We start from the raw sequence: 25,708 nt of genomic DNA on the forward strand, positions 1-25,708 counted from the left end.
AAACCCAACCCGACCCGCTATAAATTTTTTTTTATAACCCAACCCAACCCACCAAGCCTTAAAAACCGACCCAACTCGATGGGTCGGGTTGGGTTGGGTCGGGTTTGGCGGGTCGGTGGGTTTTCTGCACACCCCTATTGGATAGAACTTATTTTGCTAAAATTGAAAATTGAAAACTGAAAACACTGTAACAAAATAATTTTTAAATGTGTAAATAGTGTCGTGAGATCCATTTTTAATGAAAAAGTTGCTGAAAAGTAAAATTTGTTGGTCCATGAACAGTGCACTGATGCACTGTTCACGAAAGACTTGGTCAAAAGTTGCGGCTACTATTCATGAACAGTAGCCGTTGTTGGGGAAAACGCGTGCAAAAAAAAAAAGGGGGGGGGGGAAAAGCGCAGGAAACTAAACGCAGGAAAACGCAACGTGAATCCAAACCCCACCTTTAATTCTTGAGCATTTGACATAATTTTTTTTTTTTGAAATAATTATAATATGCTACTAACCCCGTTGAGAGATTGTAAAACTAACACACCTTTTTTTTTCTTCCTTTGAACACAGAATAAAGTGGTTTTTAAAAACAAATCAGTCAGTTACATCATGAACCAATTTGGTTATGGAGGAAGCTTGGGATATCCTCCATCCATACAGTTTATAAAATATGTTGGGTGTTCCTAACTAGTAGGTGGCCTTTATGATTGACATTGCATTTGACATGGTTTATTTCCTTGTGGACAATGTGGCTTCATCGTAATAAAGGAGTTTAGATCAAGTAGTGGTTAAAAGGGGGAGGCGCTGGGATTTATTCTCTTTTCAATGCACAAAATCAAATAGTCCTTTAGAAAAAACATATTCATTTTTTTTTTATAAGGCCTAATTTTGACAATTATTTTTTAATTGAATATATTCATTTTATTATTGTAATAAAAACAAAAAGAGTAAATACAAGATATAATCACTTTATAAACAAGCCGGTAGGTTGTTGATATTTTAATTCTTGACCATTTGACATAATTTTTTTTTTTGAAATAATTATAATATGCTGCTAACCCCGTTGAGAGATTGTAAAACTAACACACTTTTTTTTTTTCTTCCTTTGAACACAGAATAAAGTGGTTTTTAAAAACAAATCAGTCAGTTACATCATGAACCAATTTGGTTATGGAGGAAGCTTGGGATATCCTCCATTCATACAGTTTATAAAATATGTTGGGCGTTCCTAACTACTAGGTGGCCTTTATGATTGACATTGCATTTGACATGGTTTATTTCCTTGTGGACAATGTGGCTTCATCGTAATAAAGAAGTTGAGATCAAGTAGTGGTTAAAAGGGGGAGACGCAGGGATTTATTCTCTTTTCAATGCACAAAATCAAATAGTCCTTTAGAAAAAACATATTCATTTTTTCTTATAAAGCCAAATTTTGACAATTATTTTTTAATTGAATATACTCATTTTATTATTGTAATAAAAACAAAAAGAGTAAATACAAGATATAATCACTTTATAAACAAGCCGGTAGGTTGTTGATATTTTAATTCTTGACCATTCGACATAATTTTTTTTTTTTTTGAGATAATTATAATATGCTACTAACCCCGTTGAGAGATTGTAAAACTAACACACACTTTTTTTTTTTCTTCCTTTGTACCTATAATAATTGGATTAAGTTAGATTTGGGTCATAAATATTTGATTAAATGGGTAAGAAATGAGTAAATGGGGGTGTGTATGTACCCAATTCAAACTCACCCAATTGCCACTCCTATCATTATCTTTTGAATAGAAGCAAACATTTATCTGAGGATATAGAAAACTATGACATGCATCTAGAATTGTTAACTTGATCAAACAACCTAACGTCGAAGTGTCAATGCGGCGTACCTTCTGTTTGGGTTTAATAAATGATAAATCTAAAGCTTCGTATAAAATTGTAGCAGCACCCAAAAGTATCAACATGATCATAAGCCTATTTAACATTCACAATTCACAAATCCATTGGGGGTATAGAATATAGATGCTTAGATGATTGGGCGGACCAACTGCCAAATTTTCATGTATCAAAATCTATGGCCAAGTTGACTTTAAAGTTTTTTAAGAAAGAAGAACACAATGGAAGAGAGAGTTGTAGTGGCGTAAGATGACATATACATGGAGAAGAATTTGCAACTAATAATAAGTTAAAATCTAACCCTGTCCAATGCCAAAGTTGTCTCTTTGCTCCCCCATCAAATATAATTCCAATTACATGGAGACTGGTGTATTATGTATGCAATGCCAACTTCAGGAGTTTTCCAACAGCTACAAAATTCTATCTCAATAAAAGAAATTTAAAGAAAAAAAATTATAAATTATAGCCTTTAAATTTAAGCAATTGTCATTTACGCCCTTTATGTTTTTGTCATTTTAGTCAATGCCCGTTTGGGTGTGTATTCATTTTCTATTTTCATTTTCGTTAGGACATATGTGATTCACTTGTTAGGAACATATGTCACTATTTTATGTAATTGGCTAATCCTTTGACAAAATGTACTTTACTTGTATTTGGATAGATCTAGGATGTGTTTAATACTTCAAGAAACTGTGTTTCAAGATCAAGTGTTGAAGACATGCAAGTCTGTCCAAGATTCAAGCTGAAAAAGTGTTATTCATTAAAGCTCGACAGCTAGCTATCTATCGAGCTTAAGAAGCTGTTCTAGCCAACCCTGTGGCTTGATAGGGGCTTGACAGTGATAGGCCATAAACTGAATGACCCCTTGTAATGGAAATTAATTAATTAATGGGATAACACCATTTTTCATCCCTATATTTTCACACGATTCTCACTTTGGTCCCTAACTTTTTTTTTTCACCGCTTTTAGTCCCTATCTTGAAAAACGCATCTCGTTTTAGTCCCTGATGTTACATCAGAAACGGAAATTACACAGTTGGCAAACGGAAAAAGTTAAAAATATTAAAATAATACCCACAAATACCACGTCATTTTTTAAAAACAAAAAATTAATTTGTAAATTTTAACTAAATAAAAAAAAAAGGAAAAAAACTGAAATAAAAATAAAAACCCAAAAAAGTAAGAAAATTCAAAAACCCAAAAAATTCAAAAAGAAGGAGAACAAGAACAATAACAAACCCAGAAAATTATCTCACTCTCTCTCCTCCTCTCACTTTCAGAGTTTCTTTCTCCCATGCTCTCTCCTCTCTTCCTTTCACTTTGAAAGATTCTTCTCTCTTTCAATATTGGCTTTTGGGCCTCAGATCTGTGTGGCACAAATCAACATGGAGGCTTTGGGTAGGTGGGATCTTCACAGAGAACTACCTCCGCCACCCAACGACTCCTCCAAGCGTGGTGGTAGCGGTGGAATCTCCGATAACTACTCTTCTTCCTCCTTTTCCTTCTCTGGCCCACGCTCCTCCAAGCCCAATTACTCCAACACTTAGGGCCGAGCCCACGACGGCGGCAGTGGTAACAGAACTCTTACGCATAACAATAAGCCCACCGAGAAAGTTTCCAAGGCTTGTAATTTTTGGATCCAAGGGAACTGTGGTTATGGCAAAAAGTGCCGATACTTGCATTCTTGGAGCATCGGTGATAATTTTTCGATGGTGGCGTAGCTCGAGGGTCATCTAAAGGTTGTGCTTTTTAAGGGTTTATGTGATTTTGATTGTTTTTTGGGGTTTTTGTTTTTTGGGTTTGATTTTGGATTTTGATGAACAGGTTGTGAGTGGGATCGCTTTGCCGTCGGATTCGAATTCGCTTTATACGGGGAGTAAAGACGAGACAGTGAGGGTTTGGGATTGTACATCTGGGCAGGTTGTTATTTGCTTTTTTTATTTGGGATTTGATTATATATATATATATATATATATTTAGTTAAGTTTGTGTTTGGTTGCTGGGAATTTATAGGAAGAGAGGGGAAATCTATAATTTGATCGTTAATTTTTACTTTTTAGATTTTTGGTTCGTACTAAATAGTGGTAAACTTAGATCTGTTCTTTTTGCACTGATGATTTTCTGGGTTTGTTCTCCTTCTCCTTCTCCTTCTGGGTTTTGAATTTTCTGGGGTTTTGAATTTTCTTACTTTTCTGGGTTTTTATTTTTATTTTAGTTTTTTCCTTTTTTTTTTCATTTAGTTAAAATTTACACAAAACATCAAACACAAAAATCAAATCCAGATTTTCAAAATATGGGTTTGAATTTAATTTTTTGGGTTTTAAATTTGCTGGGTTTGTGTTTTGTTGATCTTGTTCGTGCTGAGATAAGGCTCATTTTTCATCCCTTTAATACGGGCATACTTCTCTTTACTGTACCTAGTGGCCATCTCTGCTAATAAAAGAGGAAAGGTGAGTAATCAGAGAAAGGACAGAGGAAAATATGAGAAGTCTTGTAAAGACGAACTTACTTTTTCATATCGGTAAATCTTCTCTAACACGTACTCAGTGGGTTCTGTTAGGATTAGTGTCCTTAAATCCTATTGTTTGATGCTATATGTAATATTATGTATGACATTATGTATGACATGATGTATGACTTAATATTGTAATTAATAAAGCTGTTTTATTATTATCTGAAATAATGGTAAGATGAATATTCGGACATTATCATATAGTCCATGAGATGCATAGTATGTGGTTTATGTGAAAAGTCATAGAAGATATAAATCACAAGTTTTTTGTAAACTCAGAATATAGTTCGTAGTCGATGATGAAATTGGGCGTTTCATCTGCGAAGACTATAACATATCAACTAAGATGATTTGTCTTGATCATGGAAGTGGTGACTTCTAGTTGATATGTTGATATGTTTTAAGAGTTAAGACATATTGAATTGGACCGCTGTGAGATTTATTATTCTCGTAACGACTGTCAATTGAATAATAAATCTCACGACTTATATTAACATGAACTCTTAATCTTGAGAGAATAACGGACCTGATCATGGAATGTAGGTTGCTTTGATATATCAGGAGTGAGATCTAAAATAACGGTCAAAATCTTAATATGTTGGGCATCCACATTTAGTGTTGATGGAAAATATATTCTCAAGATGGAATTCATAGTCTCTTAACGGAGATATAAAATATTCCCTGGAGATATAAAATATTCCCTTGAGATAAGTTTAATGGGTTCAGTTATTTAGAGAGTTAAGCCTAACTACTTTAGTAAGAAATTACTAAAGTATATATTTATGAAATTGGATTTCATAAATATATGGTGAATAACTTAAAAGGATTAAACCGGGTAGTCAAGGATTAAGATGTAGTAATCTATAAAGTGACAGTCTACATTTATAACTTTGTATTACTACGAGTATTTTATAAAGGGGTTGCATGTATAATAAAGTCTTGGAATATAATTTATAGATAAGGCCTAGAGTGCAACTATATTTATATAGTGGTATTAAATATAGTTAATGGTAACTTTGGACTTGTCAAGAGTTGGCAAAAAAGTCCAAGGCCCATTGGAGCTAGTGTCTTATTGGTCCCTTTTGGTCCCACTCCAAACCACATACTAGAGCCCAATCGGAAAGGTCCAAAAGGCTAGCCCAATTAGATAATTAGTTATAAGGAGAGAAACATACAAAATTTTGTAACTAACACTTGCATGAAATGGTGTATGTGAGTGTTGGACACTCTCTAATTCTCTCTTGAACAAATTCACATTACTGATTGAGAGATCACACATCTTGGGCATTAGTGGAATTGGAGTGAAGATTAAAAGTATTCCCAAGTACTTACAATCTTTGTTTTGAAATTCATCACACCAAGGTACATTCTCTTGTTCTCATATTCTGAAATTTACACAGCACATGTTATCAATTTCGAATGAAGTAGATCCGTTAATTTTCCGCTGCGCACATGCATTTTTCCATCAGGTTTGGGTCCAAGGTAGCAGTCAAACAAATGACGAGTGTGAGAGACCACAAACTTGGGGTGCTCTCAAAAAAGAGATTTGGGTACTTTTTAAGGCACCTCTTTTTTTAGGTAAGTGGTGTGGAGTCGCCACTTATTTATTTTATACAAAAAATAAGAAAAACTAAATATGAATACATGACTGAATTGTTACTTTATCATTGATTGAATAAAAAAAATTACATATTTGAAAAATTGATAATTACATGGCTCTGGGTCCTAGTTACAAACTACCAAATAATTACATGGTTTTTTATCCTAGTTACAAGTTACCCAAAATAAAAATAAAGACAAGACTTAGATCTACTTATCCAAAGACCTAAATTCGGAGGCTAAATTATGGAATGAGAGGTGATAGACACCCATTCCACCTAGACAGAATCTGGTCTTCTAGACTTTTGTGACCTATGTACTCCTTTATGCATGTTATGAATGATATGTTGCACATGTGAAACAAAACTAAATCACATAAGTTTATTTATGAATGTATCATCTTCTTGATTTTAAAAACAATTTAGATCTGTTTTAGTGATAAAAAATAAAAATTTGATTTTGGTTTATAAAAAACCAGATCTGTTTTTGAGAATTAAAAAAAAAAAAAAGGGTTTTAGTTTTGTAAAAGACCAAATCTATTTTGTGATGATAAAAAAAATGGTTTTTTGGTGATAGAAAAAATCAGATCTGTTTTTATATGTTCAAAAATATGGAAAAGATTTTTTTATGAAGAGAATTTCATTCATAAAATAAATTTATGCTACATGGACCAAACAAAACAAACAACAATAAACACAATCATGCCTGATCTTTTTTCTTTATTTCAAAATCCACATATTAAGAAAAATCAGATCTGTACCTAAGAAGATACAAATCCATTCTTTGTTTTAAGAAAAAATCGGATCTACATCTAAGGAAGATGCAAATCAGTTTTTTTGAAAAAAATTCAGATTTGCATCTAATGAAGATGCAAACCGGTTTTTGATTTGAGAAAAATTCAGATCTACATCTAATAAAGATGTAGATCCATTTTTTGTTTAAAGAAAAATTCAAATCTACATCTAATGAAGATGCAGATCCGTTTTATTGAAAAAAATTCAGATCTACATCTAAGGAAGATGCAAATCCGTTTTATTTTAAGAAAACATTCAGATATGCATCTAATGAAGATGCAGATCCATTTTTGTTTGAAGAAAATTTAGATCTGCATCTAATGAAGATGCAGATCTGTTTTTTATTTGAGAAAAATTCAGATCTACATCTAATGAAGATATAGATCCATTTTAGTTTAAGAAAAGGAATTGATTATATGCAGATCTTTAAAATTAAGAAAAAGATCACATCAATAATAAGAAGATCAAGACCATGCTTTAACAATATTAGTTTTAACAATTCATATTATGGATATTTGACACAACTAAACTAAACAAAAAGACAAACATACATCATCACAATAAGAAATGCATAAAGAAAAGAAAAGGGTAATTGGAAACAACCTCTTGCATGGAGCACTTCTTCTTCTTGAGAGGATGTTTTAGGATTCAAAGAAATTTATTCAATTATCTTTGAAACCTAAAAACCCCAATTTAAGAGAGAATGCCAGAAAAAGGGGGGTGAGAAATTTGAGAGTGTGAAAAGGTGTCCCTCCTCAAGCGTAAAGAATGTGCTAAATTTTGAGACCTAGACCCTATGTATAGAGGCTAGAATGCTTAAAAAATAAGCAACGATAGGTAGAATGCGAATTGGTAGGCGTCTTTCTATGCAAAAGTCGAAAATGGTGTGCCTTATCAGCACTCGAAGAGATTTGGGCCAAAGCCCAAAAGAGTGCTCTTTAAAAGTGCCAAATGGCACTCTTGGGTGCTGATCGCACTTTCGCGTTCGGGTGCATTTTGGACTCCTTTTTTAGGTTTTCTTGAATCGGGCCTTGCACTTAGATGTGTTTTCAATCTGTATTCTAAGATTTTTACCTCTTTTCTAGATAATTCAAGTCTTTTTAGGAACAATTATCTTGTAAATAAATACACTAAAATAAATTTTGATAAAGTTCAGATAATTTTATTGTTATTCAATTATCCCTTTTATTCCTATGCAAGCCGTCCTATTTTAGACACTAATTATCAACCAATCATAAAATTATTTAATTAATTTTAATTTTTTAACCAATCAGAATTAATTTAAATTAATCGTGTGTGGTCGACTCTGCCTTGACACAATGCATGCTAACCATGCAAACTTAATCATGCTATATCTTTCAATCCGATAGTCCGATTTGGAAACCAAACACATCATTGTGACCATTAGAATCTCAAGATCATTTTTATGATATGCAATGAATGAATTAATGCATGTAATGCAATCATGATTTTTAGGGTACATGGATGGTCATTCCAGTCATCTTCCTTGATTAAATCATGGGTGCAAAATCGAGTGTCTAGAACAAGGGTTGACCAGCTCGTCAAAATCCTCGATCTCTCGAGCAAAAGCAAAGGCAGTTGGAACTCGGTCGTGGTATTGATTCTCCAACTTAGGACAATCAAAAGCTGTAAAACCAAGAGAGAAGTAATGTTATACAGGTAAATGTTAGATGAAGGAATCAAGAAAAATGATAAAAGGTACGCACCAAGTGGTGGAACTTCCCATTTCCACAACAACCTCAGGACTTCACCCCATAGGTCGTTAGACAAGGTTTCCCAGCTAGCTCTAGAGATAATATATATATATATATATATATATCATGATTTCTAGTCACGAAAGGAGGAGGGAAACCTAAAGATGACCCTAGATTTTCTGTCCTAGGGCAAAATCTCAAAATACCCATAATGGGTAGAGGGCTTTAGATGATATAAATATAAAAATTTGTTCAACGTTATCATGTCCCCTTCACAAGCGGACATCTAAATTGACATGCAACTAACAATCGTCCTCCAAGCATTAGGGACGAGTTGACCAGGGGCAATTTGGAAATTAGAAAGAAGTTTCATAATGAACAGATGGACATGAAAACGAAGGCCACACAAAAAAGCAGCTTCATAGAAGCACACTTCACCATGGGCAAAAGTGCAAGCCTTTTTGCTAGAACGAGGCAAACGAGTGATGGTACCTTTGGGAAATTGAAACCTTTTCCTAAATCCTTTCAAGTGCTTTCCTTTTAAAGAGCAAGACCTTGAGAGATCGTGTAAAGGGGTTGAAGAAGAGAACGAGGGCAGTATTGATACAACCGTGTCAACCTCCTTACCCAGGGATTTAGCATTTGATGATAACCCTGTTTCTAACTCACTTGACCTAACATCATCCTCCCTATACTTTATGGTGGTCATCTCTAAATGGTGTTTGATCAAAGAGTGGCGAATCAAAGGATAAAAGGTAAGAAAAACAGGTTTGAAAGCAATAAAACGAGATACGAATAGACTTGCTTGAGGACACCGACATGAAGAGTATTCAAGGTAGACTCCTAATCTAGCAAAGAAGAAGGAGATAGAAGGACACTCTTGTCCAATGAAATCAAAATCAACCATCAAGAGAGCATAAAGAAAAGAGACCTTACCAGGGAGAAAAAAGGTTTGAAGTTTGAAATTCTTCAGAACTTCGAGCGTAGGGAAAATAAGGCAGAAGAAGGGGAATTTTTTTTTTTTTTCTCTAAAAAAAGGAAAACTGAAGTTAAGGGCCAAAATCTATGAGATTTCACACATACCACAAGTAGAAGGAAGACACATGTCCAACATCTAACAAAGAAGTCGTTTCACATTTATTGTGGAAGAAGAGAATCGGGAAACAGAAAAATATTAACCATCTAGGATTTGGATGACAAAGGAATTAAGGGGGCAATTGACGAGTAGTGAATAAATGGTCATCTATTCCAATGGACGACAGTAAGCACATTGAAGTTAGAAATAACTCCACCTGACAAGTAGTGATTAAATGGTCGTCCGTTCCAATGGACGATCGTAAGCACATTAAAGACAGAAGTAACTCCACCAATCCAACTAACAATGAGTAATGGCAGTAGGGCTATTACAAAAGTCTTGATGAGTCGCTGCCCAGACGTTACAAACACCCATTTAAGGAGAGACTTTATTGCCATTAATGCTGCAATCCATTCAGGTGCAACGTTAAGGGGAGATCAATGGACAAATGCATTAACTCGAGTACTAGTTATATAAAGCCAACTAACTCAAGTAAGTGATCTCATTCACATATCATACTACATCATATGCTATAGATTCTTGAAAAAAGAGATTATCTAACTTAAGTATCGGAGGCCCTTGGCTAGCATCACCTCAGTGTCTTTCACCTTCTCTTTGTTTTAAATAGGAAATTAAGTGTGTCCATCGACATCGACGAAGAACATACTGATGAGGTGATTTTGTTCTTCATCAGCATTGCTGAATGGAAAATTCTTAGGTATTTTGAAAGTATGAATAAATGGTGCTCCCTCTTCTCACATTTATGGTGGACCTTACCATGAATTTAATGAGTGAACTCCACTATAAACGGTATTACCCTGCTGAATGAACAAAATAGCTTTAAACAATGCTAAATATTTTTTTAATAAATTAGAATTTTGATTAAATTTACTATTAGATTATATATATATTTTTTATAGCTTTCATACTTGCAAAATTTCAAGATGATTAAGGACTTATAAAGCTATAACTGCTTCATTTATAATATATTTAAATTTCAAGTTTTTGTATTTTAAAATTATGCTTAAAAGATGAACTTTTTAATCTAGTAGTAAATAAAATTTAATTGGTACAAAATTTGACATATATAAAATATAGAAAACATGTAATCCAACGATGAGATTTTCAAAACTTTAGTCTAATAAAAAGTAGTTATTAGGTAACATAATAACCATAAAATTACATCTTTTATATATATATATATATATATATATGTATGTATATGTATGTATATGTATATATAAGAGTAACCATGGCTGCCTGAACCTCGGTTTATCACCCTTTTTTTTTTTTTTTGATAGGTTCGGTATCACATTTGGATGGGATAATATTCGATTTGGGAAGAATACAAGCTTCAAAGAAACAAATTAATGGATGTAAAATTTGATCGTACAAGCAGGCAATGAGCTCTCTCTAAATACATGGGTATTGTATAGCTAATTCAGTTGATTTGGAAGATTTACTTTAAAGCTCTCTTTGGGCGAGGATTCCTTTATCGTTCATTTCTTAGGTTTATTTTGGCGCCTATACGGAGAAGTATATGACTAATCCTCTGTTTCAATAAAATTGCACTGTGAACATACCCAGGTTGCAATCCATCATATATACAATTTCTGATATGATTACGACACAATTTTACTGCAACATTATTTTCGGAGAATGAATCCAGATGCAATGTTACAAAGATTGCTGCAACCCGCAAGGCAAAAACATAAATGACTTTGTGGGGAACTGAAGTTAAATATTGAAGCAATGGCAAGGTCAAAAAGAACAACCAGGTGACAATTTGGATAGCTCCAATGGCTGAAAGTAGCAGCACATGGGAGTCTGGGAGTGGGACTGTAATAACCAAGCTACTATCAGCTCCTAAACTTCTAAAAACAAGGTTTGCATACAAAGATATAGAGTGACTTGAAGGGAGCTCTAGTGGAGAAACGGGGATGAAAAGGAGTCTGATACAACCTACATCAAACTACCAAAAATAGCTACTGAACTTGCTTAATAATTCTAACTGTGGACAATTGAGATACATGAAGGTCAATATGAGCAAACTCGAGCTCTTTGCCCTTCTCTCTCTTCCAAAACAATCACAGATGAGTTAGCATCTCTCTCTGCTAGACATCTTTTGTAGGGCGCAAACCCCTTCATAGACTTGCAGGGGTTAATCCTCCCTCTAGTTTCTTGAAACTGAGAATCAACAGCATCTAAATTCTTCCCTTCATTTTCGACTTCACTAGCTGACACAGAGTTTGACCCACTACAAGATTTTTCCTTTAGAATATCTCTCTCTTTCGTTTTTTCTTCTACGCAAGAATATGTAGGTATTTGAACTGAAGTTTGGTTATATGAGGGAAGGTGATAATATGGCAGGCCTTGGTACAAAGCCAACCATGGCAGAGAAGCATAAGGGTTGGCTTCTGCAGAGTTGGTGTTCTCTTTCTGATGTTCCATGCATTGAACTGGGGCTCGGCATGGCAATAATCTCCAATCACAGTTAACTATTTCAAGTGATAAATGTGTGTCTAATTGGTTTGAAGGTAATGTTTCAGGAAACTTCTCAGTATCAATGTCAAGATTCTCTAGAATAGCCTTAGATGTTGGTGAGTCAATATTCTCTGCACCTGGAGAACATGGTTTCTGGGAATCTGTTACCAAGACTGTCCTTCCAAAAAGCTTGATACTTGAGACAATTGCTCCCATGGCTTCATCTCCGTCAGTACTTAAAGTTTCCTTGGAAGCTGATTCAAATTTCTGTAACTTCATAATGGCAAATGAAATCAGAGTCAGACTTTTGCTTAGGACATAGATTAATAAATACAATCCAACTTGGACTAAGTTGAAGATTAATATGACAGTTTCATTGTACCATGGACATAAATTTCTCCAAGGTTGATGAAAAAGGTACTTACTTTCTCTTCTTGGACAGAGGAATTCACCATCATGTGTTCATTCTCTTTCTCAACAGTGGCTAAGCTGATTGAGTGCATGTCAGTTGTGCATGACATCGGCGAAGGACAAACATTGTGCTGTTCCGAAACTCCAGACCCTAATGCATCTGACCCAACTGCAGAAAAAACTGAAGTGGGAGATTCGGTATCTTTCTCAGCCACCAATGAATATGGGGATGGAGACCTCTCAGATTGATCTGCAACTGATATTCCATTAAGAGAATCAGCCAATTTACGTGGGTAAGGATGCAAGGGTTTCCTCTTTGGCCGTGGAGGAGGAATCTCAACTGGTTCAATGGAGCTCTCAGTGCTACTACTGGAAGCCCGGACCACCTGAAGCCAATAGGAGAAAACAAATTAACACAGACGGTACATGCTAACTAGACAAACAACACACATAGCATGCGTAGAATTGTAATTGATCTAACTTAGTTTTATGATGACATGTATGCATTACAATAGGAACCATACACTGAAATATAAAGCATTAAACCTTAGAGAAGAATTTTTGAGCATGACTTCGAATCTGAACAGCAGTTTTGGTGCCTACATGTGCTGCATTAAGATGAGCAAGTTCACTTCGATTGAACAGCCAACATACGGATAAAATTATTGTGAAAAAAATCATCCTACACCAAGCTTACCTTCAATTTGACGCCAACCCCGACCATACAGCTTTAAGGCTTCAAGAAACTTTTGATGCTCTTCTTCCGTCCATTTTTCTCTTTGTTTTGTAATCGTGTAAGGTTTCCTTACCTGTTCAAATATGAAAAAACAGAGGAAAAGATCTAAGGCCATCGAGCAACTAATAAGCCTTCCAGCAAAACTATTCCAAAAGAAAAGCAGAGTATAAAGGTATGGATGGAGAGATTGTAACCTTAACCGCTGTTTCAGATTTCACACTGCCATCAGGATGGTAGTTATCAGCGTTTGATGTTGTTAGCTCATTCTGTCCCTATTTTAGAAAATGAACAATAATCCATAAAGATTTCTTCCGGGAAAATGAAATCAAATGAGTAATATAATTTTTTTTTTTTTAATTGTTTATTTACTTATTGATAGTTATAATCCTTTTTTAGAGATCAGGTCTTGGTACAATGACAAGTTCCTACCATCAAAAAGCCACTAATTGGGTTCGAGTTCGGGAATCAGCCTCTTCAAAATAATTGGGAGTAAAGTAGGAGTTTCTTACACGAGGTACCATCTTTTTTGAAGAGAAAGGGCAACTGCTGAAAATGAAATATTGAATTGGAAGTGAGCCACCGAGCTCAAAGCTTGTTTTAAAAATTAAGATAGTATTGGATGTTTCCACGATTGGAAAGCATAGACATGAAATGATCAATCTCAGACTTGGGTTGCATAGCTAGTTCACTCAGGTAAAGGATTTTATGCAATTATGAGTGAAGACTAAAGTATGCTACATTAGCATCAACAGATGGATTTGTAAATTTCAACAGAGCAAGAAAATTTCTTGTCTTTTGCGACTTAAAAAAGAGGGTGAATCTCAATCAACATACATAGCCCATTAAAATAATAATAAATAGTGCCAAATCCTTTTTTTGTTAAATTTAAATACTAACAGAAATCTTCCAATTAATAACAATAAATACCTGAATATCCATTGGTAGAAAGATCAGGACAAGTCCTCTCTCAAGGAAATAGTTTTAATTCTACAGAGCTGCAATAATGATTTCTAATGTTTCATGATTTCCCTTCAATATTAAGCAATATAGAAGAAAAAAATAACTTTTTTTTTCCCAAAAAGGAAAATAATAACAATAATAACTGTAACCACTTATAACATAGAAGATCAATGAGAATTGGAGAAACTCACCGTGGGAAATATAAGCAGAAGTGATTCCTGGGACAAATCGAAAGAAAGGCCCAACAGCTAGACAGATTCCTCGGATTGTCCAAATGAAAACAGAATCCCAGGAAAAAGGAAGCAAACAACCGCTCTTCTGAGGTACTATGAAATCCCAGAATCAATCGAGAACCCAATGAAAGGAAAGGATAATCACTCTCTCTCTCTCTCTCTCTATCTCTCTGTGCTTAGCGAGCAAGGAAGGAGAGAAGGGAAAAATTTGCGAACATTTACAATTTATTAAATACAAAAGAAAAGAAAAGTAGGTCTGGGTTGGCTTGCCACGTCGGAACTCTTTCGCTTTTTTTCTTTTGGACAGAAATTTCGTGAGCGAGGCCCTGGAATCTTGTGGCTCTAAACGCTTCACACGCGGCATACTCCTATGGTGTCTGTCTTCCACTTTTCCCTTTTTATTATATTATATTATTTCCTTTTTTGTGCGAATATTAGTGGACGAAATGCGCTGTACTGTAATCCTATATAGAGTACACGCATAAGTAAAGTCTTTTTTTTTTTTTTTTAACTGAAAATAGAATTTTTATTTTAAATTATTATTTGCACTTTTGCGAGTGGGTGTCGGTTAAAGCGTTTGGATTTTTACAAATCTATATATATCATTCCTTGATTTTTAAAACCAATTGCATGTTTTATAATTTTGAACTGTGATGTCATAATAAAGTCACATTAAAAATTTGTTATGGATTAATAAATTCTAGTTAATGAGAACTACATTACAATAATTTAATCATTAGTGTGCAAATATAATTTCAATCCAGCCATATTACTATCCACCTCTCATCAAATTAACACTACTCATAGAAATTATTATCTATACTACTATTTATGGGTTTTCTTAACCCAAAAAAAAAAAAAATAGTATTTAAGGACTTTGTTTGAAGTTTAAATAATATAGGTAAGCATGTAAAATTGCTAATTTTAAAACTTCTAAATTTTAAATAAATTAAAAAAAGCAGTTTACCTACAAACAATTTTCCTTTAACTATCCTCAGGTCCACGCAAATTTTAAAGGAAAACAATCACTCAAAACTCAATTAAGAATGCATAAACATACTATTTTTAAAAAAAATAAATAAATAAATTTCATTATATTGTTTTGTCTTTCTTTTTGTCTCACTTTTTCTTATTGCTCAATAAACTTATCTTCTTATAATTCATTGTAGTCAACAATGCTGCTATTCAATGTTAATTATTATCTCTCAGTGTTTTCAAGAGAGAAGTTCAGAATTCAAATTCTCTCATTCCAACTATTAATAAATCAAAATAAAGAAAAAAAAAGTTCATTGTATAAAATATACTTAATCACAACTTTATATTGGTCCTTTAATTTTGGATTTTATAGTATTATAAAAAAATAGATATGTTATAAAAGATATGAAATACTCATTTTGGCAGTGAATAGTACATGACTTGTCTAGTTTAGAGAGAGTGGTCATTAATATTAATTGTGATGCTACAGTTGGCTATGATAGATCTTATATTTCTATCGTGGCTAGAAGCTAGATATTAAAGAGGGGGGTTGGTTTTTGCTCTTTCATAACAAGTAGAAACCAATATCCTTATCCAATTTGAAGTCAAAGCAATCAATTGGGCAATTCAAAAATTGGTTTCACACAATATTAATTGAGTCAATGTTGAAAGTGATGCAAAGATCCATATAGATGCTATTATTGGACTGTCCATTGCGACTCCTTGGAGGATTCAAGTTTTATGTTTAAATGCTACCAAGTTGGTAGCTCTCCTTTCTCAAAAAAAAAATAAAAATGGTAGCTCTCTGTTTGTTTGTTGAGTTCAAATGGAATTATAGAGAGACAAATAAAACTGTCCATGTTTTGGCTTCGTAGTCATTCAAAAACAAGTATTCAAGTTGTTTTGTTTTTTGCTCTACACCTTCTATTTTTTTGTGATTTAATAGCTCTAGAGTAGTCTAGGATCTTGGTTTCTTAGTTGTTGTTTTTGATTCATTGTTTAAAAATTTCCTTGCTGATTATTAAAAAAAATTAAAAAATTAAAAAATTAAAAAAGAGAATAAACATGGGTTGTGTGTGTTCATTGTTTAAAGGCATTTTAGTTTTTATTTTAATCTTTTTAAGAGAGTGAACTATTCTTTCTTTTAAAAAAGAAAAAGATTTTAAGAAAATCTCTTCTTGAAATCGCTTGTAACCAAAGTGGTTTTTTTTTTTTTTTTTTTTTTTTTTTCCCTGTGTTGATGTGTGTGTAGTCACTTGTCACTACAAGTAGTTAGTGCCGGCGTGTGTTGAGTTGTTAGTGCGGGAAGAATTTGATGGGCACTTTTTAATTTCATAATTTACTGTTATGTTCTTAGTTTGTCTTATTCTTAAATCACTTTTAATTAAGTTGATAAATCTATTTTTGTAAGTATAAAAAGTTAAAAATAAATATTTTTATTCCAATTATATAACATATAACAATATTTCTTTCTAGATATGCTCAGGCCCACTGGCAATCATATTATTTCTTCCTAAGTATAAAAAGTTAAAAATAAATATTTTTATTCCAATTATATAACATATAACAATATTTCTTTCTAGATATGCTCAGGCCCACCGCACCCCCCCCCCCTCCCCCCCCTCTCCTCTCGTGGTGTTCTAGTAAATTGTATTGTATGTATTTTTTGTTGCTATATTTGATAACATAGCTGATTGACTATTATTGCTCAAGTAAAATTAAGATACTCTATGGTACCTTTATGACCTTTTCAAGGTATGATAACTGATGATGCTGAGATTGTTAGTAGTTGGGTTCGTCCAAAAGATTTCCAATACAAGTTCGTCCAAGTTCTTACAAGGGGATCCTCTCAGGTGGTCACTAGTGTAGTGCCAACCACAGAGTCTCTGATGATAAAGTTAGCGAATGGAGCTCAGAAAATAGAGTGAATTCAGTAATGAGAGTAAAAATGATTAGTGTGTATGTCCTTTGTCTGGGATTTCATAGGTCCTATAAATAGACTCTTCTTACTAGCCACTGTCCTTCTTGAATGGTGACTTGAAGGCTTATTTGGTAACGTCTTAAGCCTACTTAATTTGGCCTTAATGGAGGCCCCAACGGTCTCATCCCTAATATGTAACTGTTGGGGCATTAAGTACCTATTTTTATGGCGTTCTATCCTCGACCAGGCTGGCTCTTCTGGACAAGGGTAATTGCCTGGTCTATCAATTGCCCCCCTATTCTGAGATTGTCCTTGCATGTGATGATGATCTCAAAAAAATGAAAGGTCATTTGCTCAGATGTGACACTTGAGATTTAATGTGGAGTGGCGGCGCCGTACGTGTCGTGGTCATATGGCGCACCCTAAGTGGTGGATAGCAAAGTTTTGTTCGAGGGACTTTTGGGTTTCCTGTCGATTTTCAGTTTTCCAAGTCTAGCTTTTTAAACCACTTAGCTTCTCTTCTCTTTCTTTACTTTCTCTCCCTCTTTTGCCATTGTTGCTCCGCATTTTTCCTCTCCAAGCTTTTTGAATTCCATCAACTTTTTCTCTTCTAAGCTTGGTTTTTGGAGGTACGGTTTCTCTCCTTTTTCTTTCTTCCTTTTATAGAAAAATTTATCTACCTTTCCTTTTTGGTTTAGGGATAGAAATTCGTACCTTTTCTTTTAATTTCCATGGTCAAAAGCTTTGAGGTTAGGCAACTCTATCCCTCTATTTCATTTTTCTTTATTTTGTTTAGGGGCATCTCTAGGTTCCTTTAGCACTCATTGCCCCCCAATTGAGGGTTTCATACCTAGTGGCAGTAATTTAGGTTTTGTGGTGGCTGATTTGCACCCTTTGCTACATCAGTCTCTTAATTGGTTTAAGGAAATGGTGGGTGAGAGGGAAGTAGTGTCCGAGATGAGGTCCAGTGAGCTTTAGACAGGGTTGTCGTCTAGTGATGACCCCGTCGAGGCGGAGGGAGATACTGCTGCGTTTGGCCCTTCGTTGTCTGGACGAAGAAAGATTAGGCCTTTTCAGGCCCTTAGGGAGGAGTGTGCCCTCGACGCTAATACCCTTTTTAGGTTTAGAGATAGGTATCAATTCCCTAAGGAGGTGAAGATTCGACTTCCTCGTGAAGGGGAAAAAGCTTGGGCTTTCTTGCCTGGGGAAGTGTGCTTCTATAAGGCTGCTTTCTAGTGTGGCCTTAGATTCCCCGTCCATCCATTTATCATGGAACTCTTGAACCACTTCAACATTGCTCCAGGGCAACTTATGCCAAACTTGTGGAGGATAGTGATTAGTTGTATGGAGATTTAGATGGTCATCACTGAAGGTGACATGATCAGGTTGGACAAGTTTGTTCACCTGTATCATTTGAAGGAGTCCAAAGAGTATGGGTACTATGAGCATGTGCCCTAGGTTACGAAGGTGAGGATTATCACGGATCTTCCTTCGTCTTTCCGGTATTGGAAGTCCAAATACTTCTTCATGTTTAGATATGGATGGGAAACCCTTTCTAACGACTTCTGGGGTGAGGTTCTAGATTGCATCATCGATGGAGGTCCCCAAGGCTAGATGCGTTGTCCTTTGCTTATTTCTTGACAGTTCTTTCTCTTTTCAATTTGATTTGTCACTGACCTTTGCTTGTTGTGCATTTGCAATTAAGAAGCACCCTAGGCTTAAGAGTAGATATAAGGTGCGCGTCCAGGCGGCCACTGAATATGCAAAGATGATTGACGACTTTGACAACCTTGTTAATCCCTAAACTTTAGCTCGTCATTTCCTTGGTCCGAAGCCTTCCCCTTTCGTCCTGTGCTCTATCGAGATTGAAGAAAAAAGTAAGTTTTGTTTTGAGTTTTCCCTGTCTTTTTCCTCTTATATATATATATATATATATATCTCTCTCCTTTTTGTCACGTAGAGTTGACGACCAAGTTTAATCAAGAGATGTACGCTAGGATAAAGGCCAAAAGGAACGAGCCTTTTTCAAGTCTGGGAAAGAAGGTGGTTCGAGTCGTTGAGAAGGGGACACCAATCACTCCAGCTACTTCCATCCCTAAGGTTCCCACTACTTCGTTGGAAGAACATACTCCTCGTCCAAAGAGGCAGAGGACTTTGGTGAAGGGGAAGGAGAAGGTAGGCCATGTACTGCGCATTTATGATGACTTGATGTTTGAGTGGTTGGGCGCCATATGTACGGCTAGGATGTGCTCGACGTGCGAACATGTCTAAGTTTTCCTGCGTGAGTTTTGGCTGCTTGTTTTGCATTTTTGCCTGGTGAAGACTTGGACGAAGCCCCCAAGTTTTTCCATGGTTGGGGAGTTCCTGTGTTTGGTGTGTCTTTCTTGTCTTTTCAATTGTTTTCCCCTTTTTTTATGAGTAACGATGATAGATGGCTTACTGGTACTCTTGTTTTGTTGTTTCCCAACATCCTCTTCTGAAGAAGAGGTGCTACTGAGAAAGCAAAGGAGTATCTTGAGTCTGTTAAGGATTTTGACGAACTTGTTTCTCCTTAGTCCTTGTTTTTACACCTTTTGGGTCCAGTATCATCTACTAAGGTTCGGAAGAATTTGGAAATTGTGAGAAAGAGTATGTGTTTCTACCTTCTTCTTTCTCTCTTTCTTTCTTTCTTTTTTATTTTTTTTATATTTTTATTAATAAATTTTTTGCCTCATCCTTTCAAGAATGACGACTAGATTTAACAAGCAGAAATTAGCTGAGGCCTAAGAGAAGAATGCCAAGGGTGGCACCGTCACTAGTCTCTTGTCCAAGAAGAAGATTGGTGACGTTTTTAAGAAAGACCTTGTGACGACAATTCCTCCTGCTCACTCGCTTGCTAAGCACCTTGCCTTTCCTACTTCATCACTAGAGATGATTGCCTCTGGTGGAGAGGAGATTAGGAAGAAGAAAAAGGCTGGTGGTAAATTTTCCTTCCTAACTTCTGGGATGACGTTGACGCAGTAGCTTTGAAGGCCCATGAGGCACTTTCTATGGATGATCTAAGCCCTCTGATAAGTCATCCAGTGAGGTGATGTTGTCTCATAGCCAAAAGCTTGTGTAGGTATGTGTCTTTGGTCATCTCTGCTTCTTCTTTTTCCTTTGCTTTACGTCTAATAAGAGAAAATTTCTTTGTAGGCTTTGGGGGATCTCTTTTGTCACTGGGAAAGATGGCTTGAATGATTAGCATTCCCACAGACGGTGCCAAACTGATGATGCAAAAAATAAACAATTGAGCTCCTCGTCATTGTAGATGGACGACACTGTGAATGGGGTTGTCTCTGTAGGTGAACTGAGGGGAAGAGTAACACGTCGGTGTGGCATCAACCAAACTGCCTTCGATGCTTAAGTTAGTAAGGGAGAATGATTCTAGAGAGAAAAATGATTTTAGAGTGATTTTGTAAAGTATTTGTGTGTACCTTTAACTTTCATTGTCTTCTCTTTTATAGTTATGTTCCTCAATAATTGGCAATGATGTACTGTATTTATGCTCAACGACTAGTGCATTACAGAATCTTTGTCTGGAGATCACAACTTATTTTGTGACCGTTGCTCCGTCTGTTACGTTTCATCATCAATGTGCGTAATAAATGTGTAACTTCTTCTCTGGGTGAATGACGATCTGCATATAATGAGGGCCATAAATTTCTGGTTTATCACATCTGTTTAAGGAATTTTATCACTTGAATTCGTCAGTGATTTACATCCATTTAAGGAATTTTATCACTTAGCCATTTTAAGTGATTTACATCCATTTAAGGAATTTTATCACTTGGCTTCGTTAGTGGTTTATTTGTACACAATTTTCAAGAATATTCGTTGAATAATACTTTTATTGCTTTATTTTCATCAACAAAGGATTTCTTTCACAATTATAATGGCAATTTGTCTTTAGTGATGATACCTCTTCAAATGCTCAATGTTCCATGGATGTGGCAATCTTTTCCCATCCATTGATTCCAGGTGATAACTCCCCTATCTTGAGTAATGGACGATCTTGTAAGACCCTTCCCAAGTTGGTTCGAGCTTTCCTTGTATTGAGTCCTTTGTTGCTGGTGTGATTCTGCATAAAACAAGATTTCCTACATTCAATCTTCTAAGTTTTACTCTTTTGTTGTAGTATTTAGTCATCTTTTGTTGGTACTTAGTCATTTTCTTGGATGCTTCCTCCCTCGATTCGTCCAGGTAGTCCAGGTTGACCTTCAGCTGATCGTTGTTACTGCCTCCTTGAAAGAATTCTCTTCTCATGCTGGTGATTCCTATCTCGATTGGTATTATTGCTTCCGTACCATAAGTGAGCCTGAATGGTGTATCTCCAATTGGAGTTCTAGTGATGGTTCTGTAGGCCTACAAGACATTTGGTAATTCTTCTGGCCACGCACCTTTTACCCCCTCTAGACGAACTTTTATGATCTTCAGCAATGTTCGATTCGTCACTTCCATTTGTCCGTTGGCTTGTGGGTGTCCTGGTGAAGAAAATTGGTTCTTGATTCTGAGTCCTGAACAAAAGCTCCTGAATTCCTAGTTGTCGAATTGACGACCATTATCTGATATGATCGTCCTTGGCATACTGAACCTGCAGACTATATTTTTCCACATAAAGCTCCAGGTCTTCACTCTTATGATCGTTGACAAAGCTTCTATTTCTACCTATTTAGTGAAATAATCGATCACAACTAACAGAAAATTTACCTGCTTTTTACCTTGGGGTAGGGGCCCATGATGTCAATCCTCCATTGAGGAAAGTGTTATGGGGAGGTTATGGTCGTCATCTTTTCTCCAAGGACGCATTGAACATTCCTAAACCTCTGGCATTTATCAAATTTTTCCACATATTCCTTTGCATCCTTCTGCATGCTGGGCTAGTAGTAGTTTGTTCTGATAATTTTGCTAACTAGGGACCTCGAGCTTGTGTGGTCTCCACAAATTCCTTCATAGACCTCCTCCAAGATGTATTTGGCTTCGTCTTCCTCGACGCACCTTAGGTTAGGCATGGAAAAGCCCCTTTTATATATAGTGTCATTCAAGATTGTGAACCTAGCCGCTCGCTTCATGGCCTCCCTTGCTTCATTTGTGCCTATTGGGAGGCGTTCATCTTGAAGGAAAGAGATGATTGGATTCATCCAACTAGTCTGTTTTTGGATCATGAAAGTGTGGAGTTCTTCAATACTTAGATGCCTTTGCACTCCACTTTCAAATTGAGCAAACTCGTTCCTTCCTCTGATGATGCTTGCCTTGCCACTTCTTCTGATTCTGAGTTCTGCCTTCGACGGATTTGTGTGAAGTCCACTTGGTTGAACTCCTGGACTAGTTGGTTCATCAACTTGAGGTACTTTTGCATCCTGCTTTCTTTTGCTTCGTATTCTCCTTTTATCTACCTTATCATCAGCTTAGAATCGCTTTTAAGGAGTAGGTTTTTGGCTCCTAAGGCTCTCTCGATCATGGGTCCTATCAGTATCGCTTCATACTCTACTTCGTTGTTGGTGGCGGGGAATTGAAGCCGTACTCCATACTTAAGGGTTTCCCTTTTAAGAGTATTGATGATAACTCCGACCCCTTATCTTTTTTGAATTGACACTCCATCTATCAATATCGTCAAGCTTTCTAATTCGTCTTGTGCTTTTTCGATATCTAATAGGGTGAACATGGTGATGAAGCCAACCAATGCCTGAGCTTCGATGGCTGTTCTAGGACAATATTTGACGTCGAATTGACTTAGTTTAATCACCCATTGTACTAATCTTCCTGCCGCTTCGGGCTTGTTCATTGCTTTCTTTATGGGTTGATCCATTATCACCAAAATGGGGTTAGTCTGGAAGTAGGGACGAAGCTTTCGTGACTCTACAATTAAGGTGAAGACAATCTTTTCCATGTGTGGATATCTAGCCTTGTCTCCTTTGAACACTTGACTCACATAGTAAATAAGGAGTTGTACCCTATTCTCTTCTTGAATCAAAGCTACACTCATGGCCATGGTTGACACTGTGAGGTATAAGAACAAATCTCCCCCTCCTTTGATGGGCTCAGGAGGGGGGGATTGCTCAAATAACGCTTTAGCTCCAAGAATGCCTCTTCGCATTCACTCGTCCAAGCAAAAGCCTACTTCAGGGTTTTAAAGAAAGGCAGACATTTGCTATAGCTTTGGAGACGAACCTGTTGAGGGCAGCAATCCTTCTTATTAGCGTCTGTACCTCCTTCACTGTCTTTGGAGAGGTCATTTCCAGTATGGCTCGTATCTTCTCCGAGTTGTCTTCTATTCCTCATTGAGACACCATAAACCCGAGGAATTTTTCTAATGACACCCCAAAGGTGCATTTGCCAGGGTTCAACCTCATTTGGTATTGCCAAAGGGTTACGAAGGTCTCTTTAAGGTAGTCCAGGTTTGTGTTTTCTCCCTGATTTTGACGAGCATATCATCAACATATACCTCTATATTTCTTCTGATCTGTCTATTGAATATCTTGTTGACTAGCCTTTGGTAAGTGGTTCTTGCATTCTTCAACTCGAAGGGCATTAGTTTGTAGCAGTATAGCCCTTGACTAGTGATGAAGGCAGTCTTCTCTTGGTCTTCTTCTAACATTTTGATCTGGTTATAGCCTAAAAAGGCGTCCATGAAAGTGCGGAGCTTATGCCTAACGGTGGAGTCTACGAGTTGGTTAATTCTTAGCAATGGGAAGCTATCTTTAAGGCAGGCATTGTTCAGGTTGGTGAAGTCCACACACATCTTCCACTTCCCATTTGCTTTCTTCACTAAGATGACATTGGCCAACTAGTTGGGGTAGTAAACCTCTTGGATGAAACCAGTTGCAAGTAGCTTGTCATTTCGTCCATGATGGCCTTGTTACATTTAGGGGTGAAAATTCGTCATCTTCGTTGGACAGGCCTCCTTTCAAGATTGACATTTAGACGATGCTGAATAACTTTCGCTACTATGCTAGGCATATCCTCGTGACTCCACGCAAAAATATCCAGGTTCTCCTTAAGAAACTGTACCAGCTCCTTCTTCGTTTGATTATTCAGGTTCTTCCCTATGTTCGTTATCCTCGTTGGTTCTCCATCTATCAATTCTACTATTTCTAAGGTTTCCATCTTCTTTTTCTCTTCCTCCTCGATCATCCAAGTATGGTTCTCCTTAGTAGCTAGAATGGCTTTGTAGCATTCTATAGCTAACACCTGGTCTCCTTTGACTTTGCCTATGCCGTGTTCTATTGGGAGTTTTACCTTCAAGCAGTATGTAAACATTGTTGCTTTCCAATGATTGAATTTAGGTCTCCCAATGATCACATTATACAATGACGAGCAATCCACCACTAGGAAGTCAAGTTGTTTGGTGATTTACAGGGGGTATGAACCCACTATGATTGTCAATGTCACTATTCCTCTAGGGTATACTCAGTCTCTGCTGAAACTGACAAGGAAAGATTCGAATGGTCACAACCTCTTGGGATCCACCTTCAGCTGTTGCAGCCGAGAGGTAAATAATGTTAGTAGAGCTGCCATTGTCGACGAGAATTCGTCTAGTGTTGAATCCCTCTATCATAAGCATGATGACCAGGGGATCATCATGTGGCTACTTCACGCCTCTAGCATCTTCTTCCGAGAATAGGATGTCCATACTTATTCGTCTTCTTTGCTTCAAAGGATGTGTCTCGTGAACGCTATTCACAAGTCTCTATTGGGACTTCTTAAGGGATTTGAAAGATCCACCAGTGGATGGTCCTCTAGCAATCATCTTTATCTCTCCAATTGCGCTTTGCAGACGGTTGTATGACTTGTCTTCGTCTGTAGGCGGGTTCCCAGATTTACTAGACTCGCCCTTTTTTACAAACTTTTGCAACTTTCTTTTCTGGATCAATTCTTCTATCTGCTCCTCAAGTCTCTGCAGTCCTTAGTGTAACATAAATATTTCCTTTTTTCTCGTACATTGGGTGAGGAATGAAGTGGTTTTGGCCACTTGAGATGATGATCGTCCTTAATTTGCGCTAAAATTTTGTCGACAGGCATCACTAAGGGACTGAATTTTACTGTCTGTGGAATTTTGTTGTCTCTCCGCTTATTTCCATCGGAGCTGGTCTAATGATCATTTCTTTCCTTCTTGTGTCCCTTTCGGTCTTCTCTAACACTTTCCTTCCCTTTAGGCATGCTTTCTTCCCTTATTGCAATTAGGGCGTCTTTTGCATTCATGTACTTTTGGGCTTTTAGTAGCATCTAGGCCATTGTCTTTGGCGGGCTCTTCATGAGGGTGACTATGAAATCCTTGGATTTTAACCCTGCTTTAAAAGTGGTTAACTGTACCTTGTCATCCGCTTTGTCAATTCTAGGACTTCTTTGGTAAAACGTTTCACGTATGACCTCAAGGGCTCCTTC

The 25,708-nt window shown here is 36.3% G+C and overlaps 1 protein-coding gene across 4 annotated transcripts; it reads right to left on the reverse strand.

The window, feature by feature from the left end:
- Positions 1–11,207: 11,207 nt before the first annotated feature.
- On the reverse strand, positions 11,208–14,659 carry LOC115965475 (protein REVEILLE 7-like). 4 transcript variants are annotated; one of them, XM_031084706.1, is made up of 7 exons: positions 14,368–14,659; positions 14,144–14,211; positions 13,411–13,488; positions 13,178–13,289; positions 13,027–13,088; positions 12,495–12,866; positions 11,208–12,342 (listed from the first exon to the last, which is right to left on the reverse strand). In XM_031084706.1, exons 2-7 carry the CDS (start codon positions 14,153–14,155, stop codon positions 11,623–11,625), a joined length of 1,356 nt encoding a protein of 451 aa, XP_030940566.1. In that variant the 5' UTR covers positions 14,156–14,211; positions 14,368–14,659; the 3' UTR covers positions 11,208–11,622. The 4 variants fall into 4 exon arrangements, with proteins under 4 accessions (XP_030940566.1, XP_030940568.1, XP_030940567.1 ...); XM_031084708.1 differs by lacking the exon at positions 14,368–14,659 and adding an exon at positions 13,646–13,759; XM_031084707.1 differs by lacking the exon at positions 14,368–14,659 and adding an exon at positions 13,646–13,762.
- Between the last annotated feature and the right edge of the window lie 11,049 nt (positions 14,660–25,708).

Source organism: Quercus lobata, chromosome 10, assembly GCF_001633185.2.
Source record: "Quercus lobata isolate SW786 chromosome 10, ValleyOak3.0 Primary Assembly, whole genome shotgun sequence".
Lineage (NCBI taxonomy): Eukaryota > Viridiplantae > Streptophyta > Magnoliopsida > Fagales > Fagaceae > Quercus > Quercus lobata.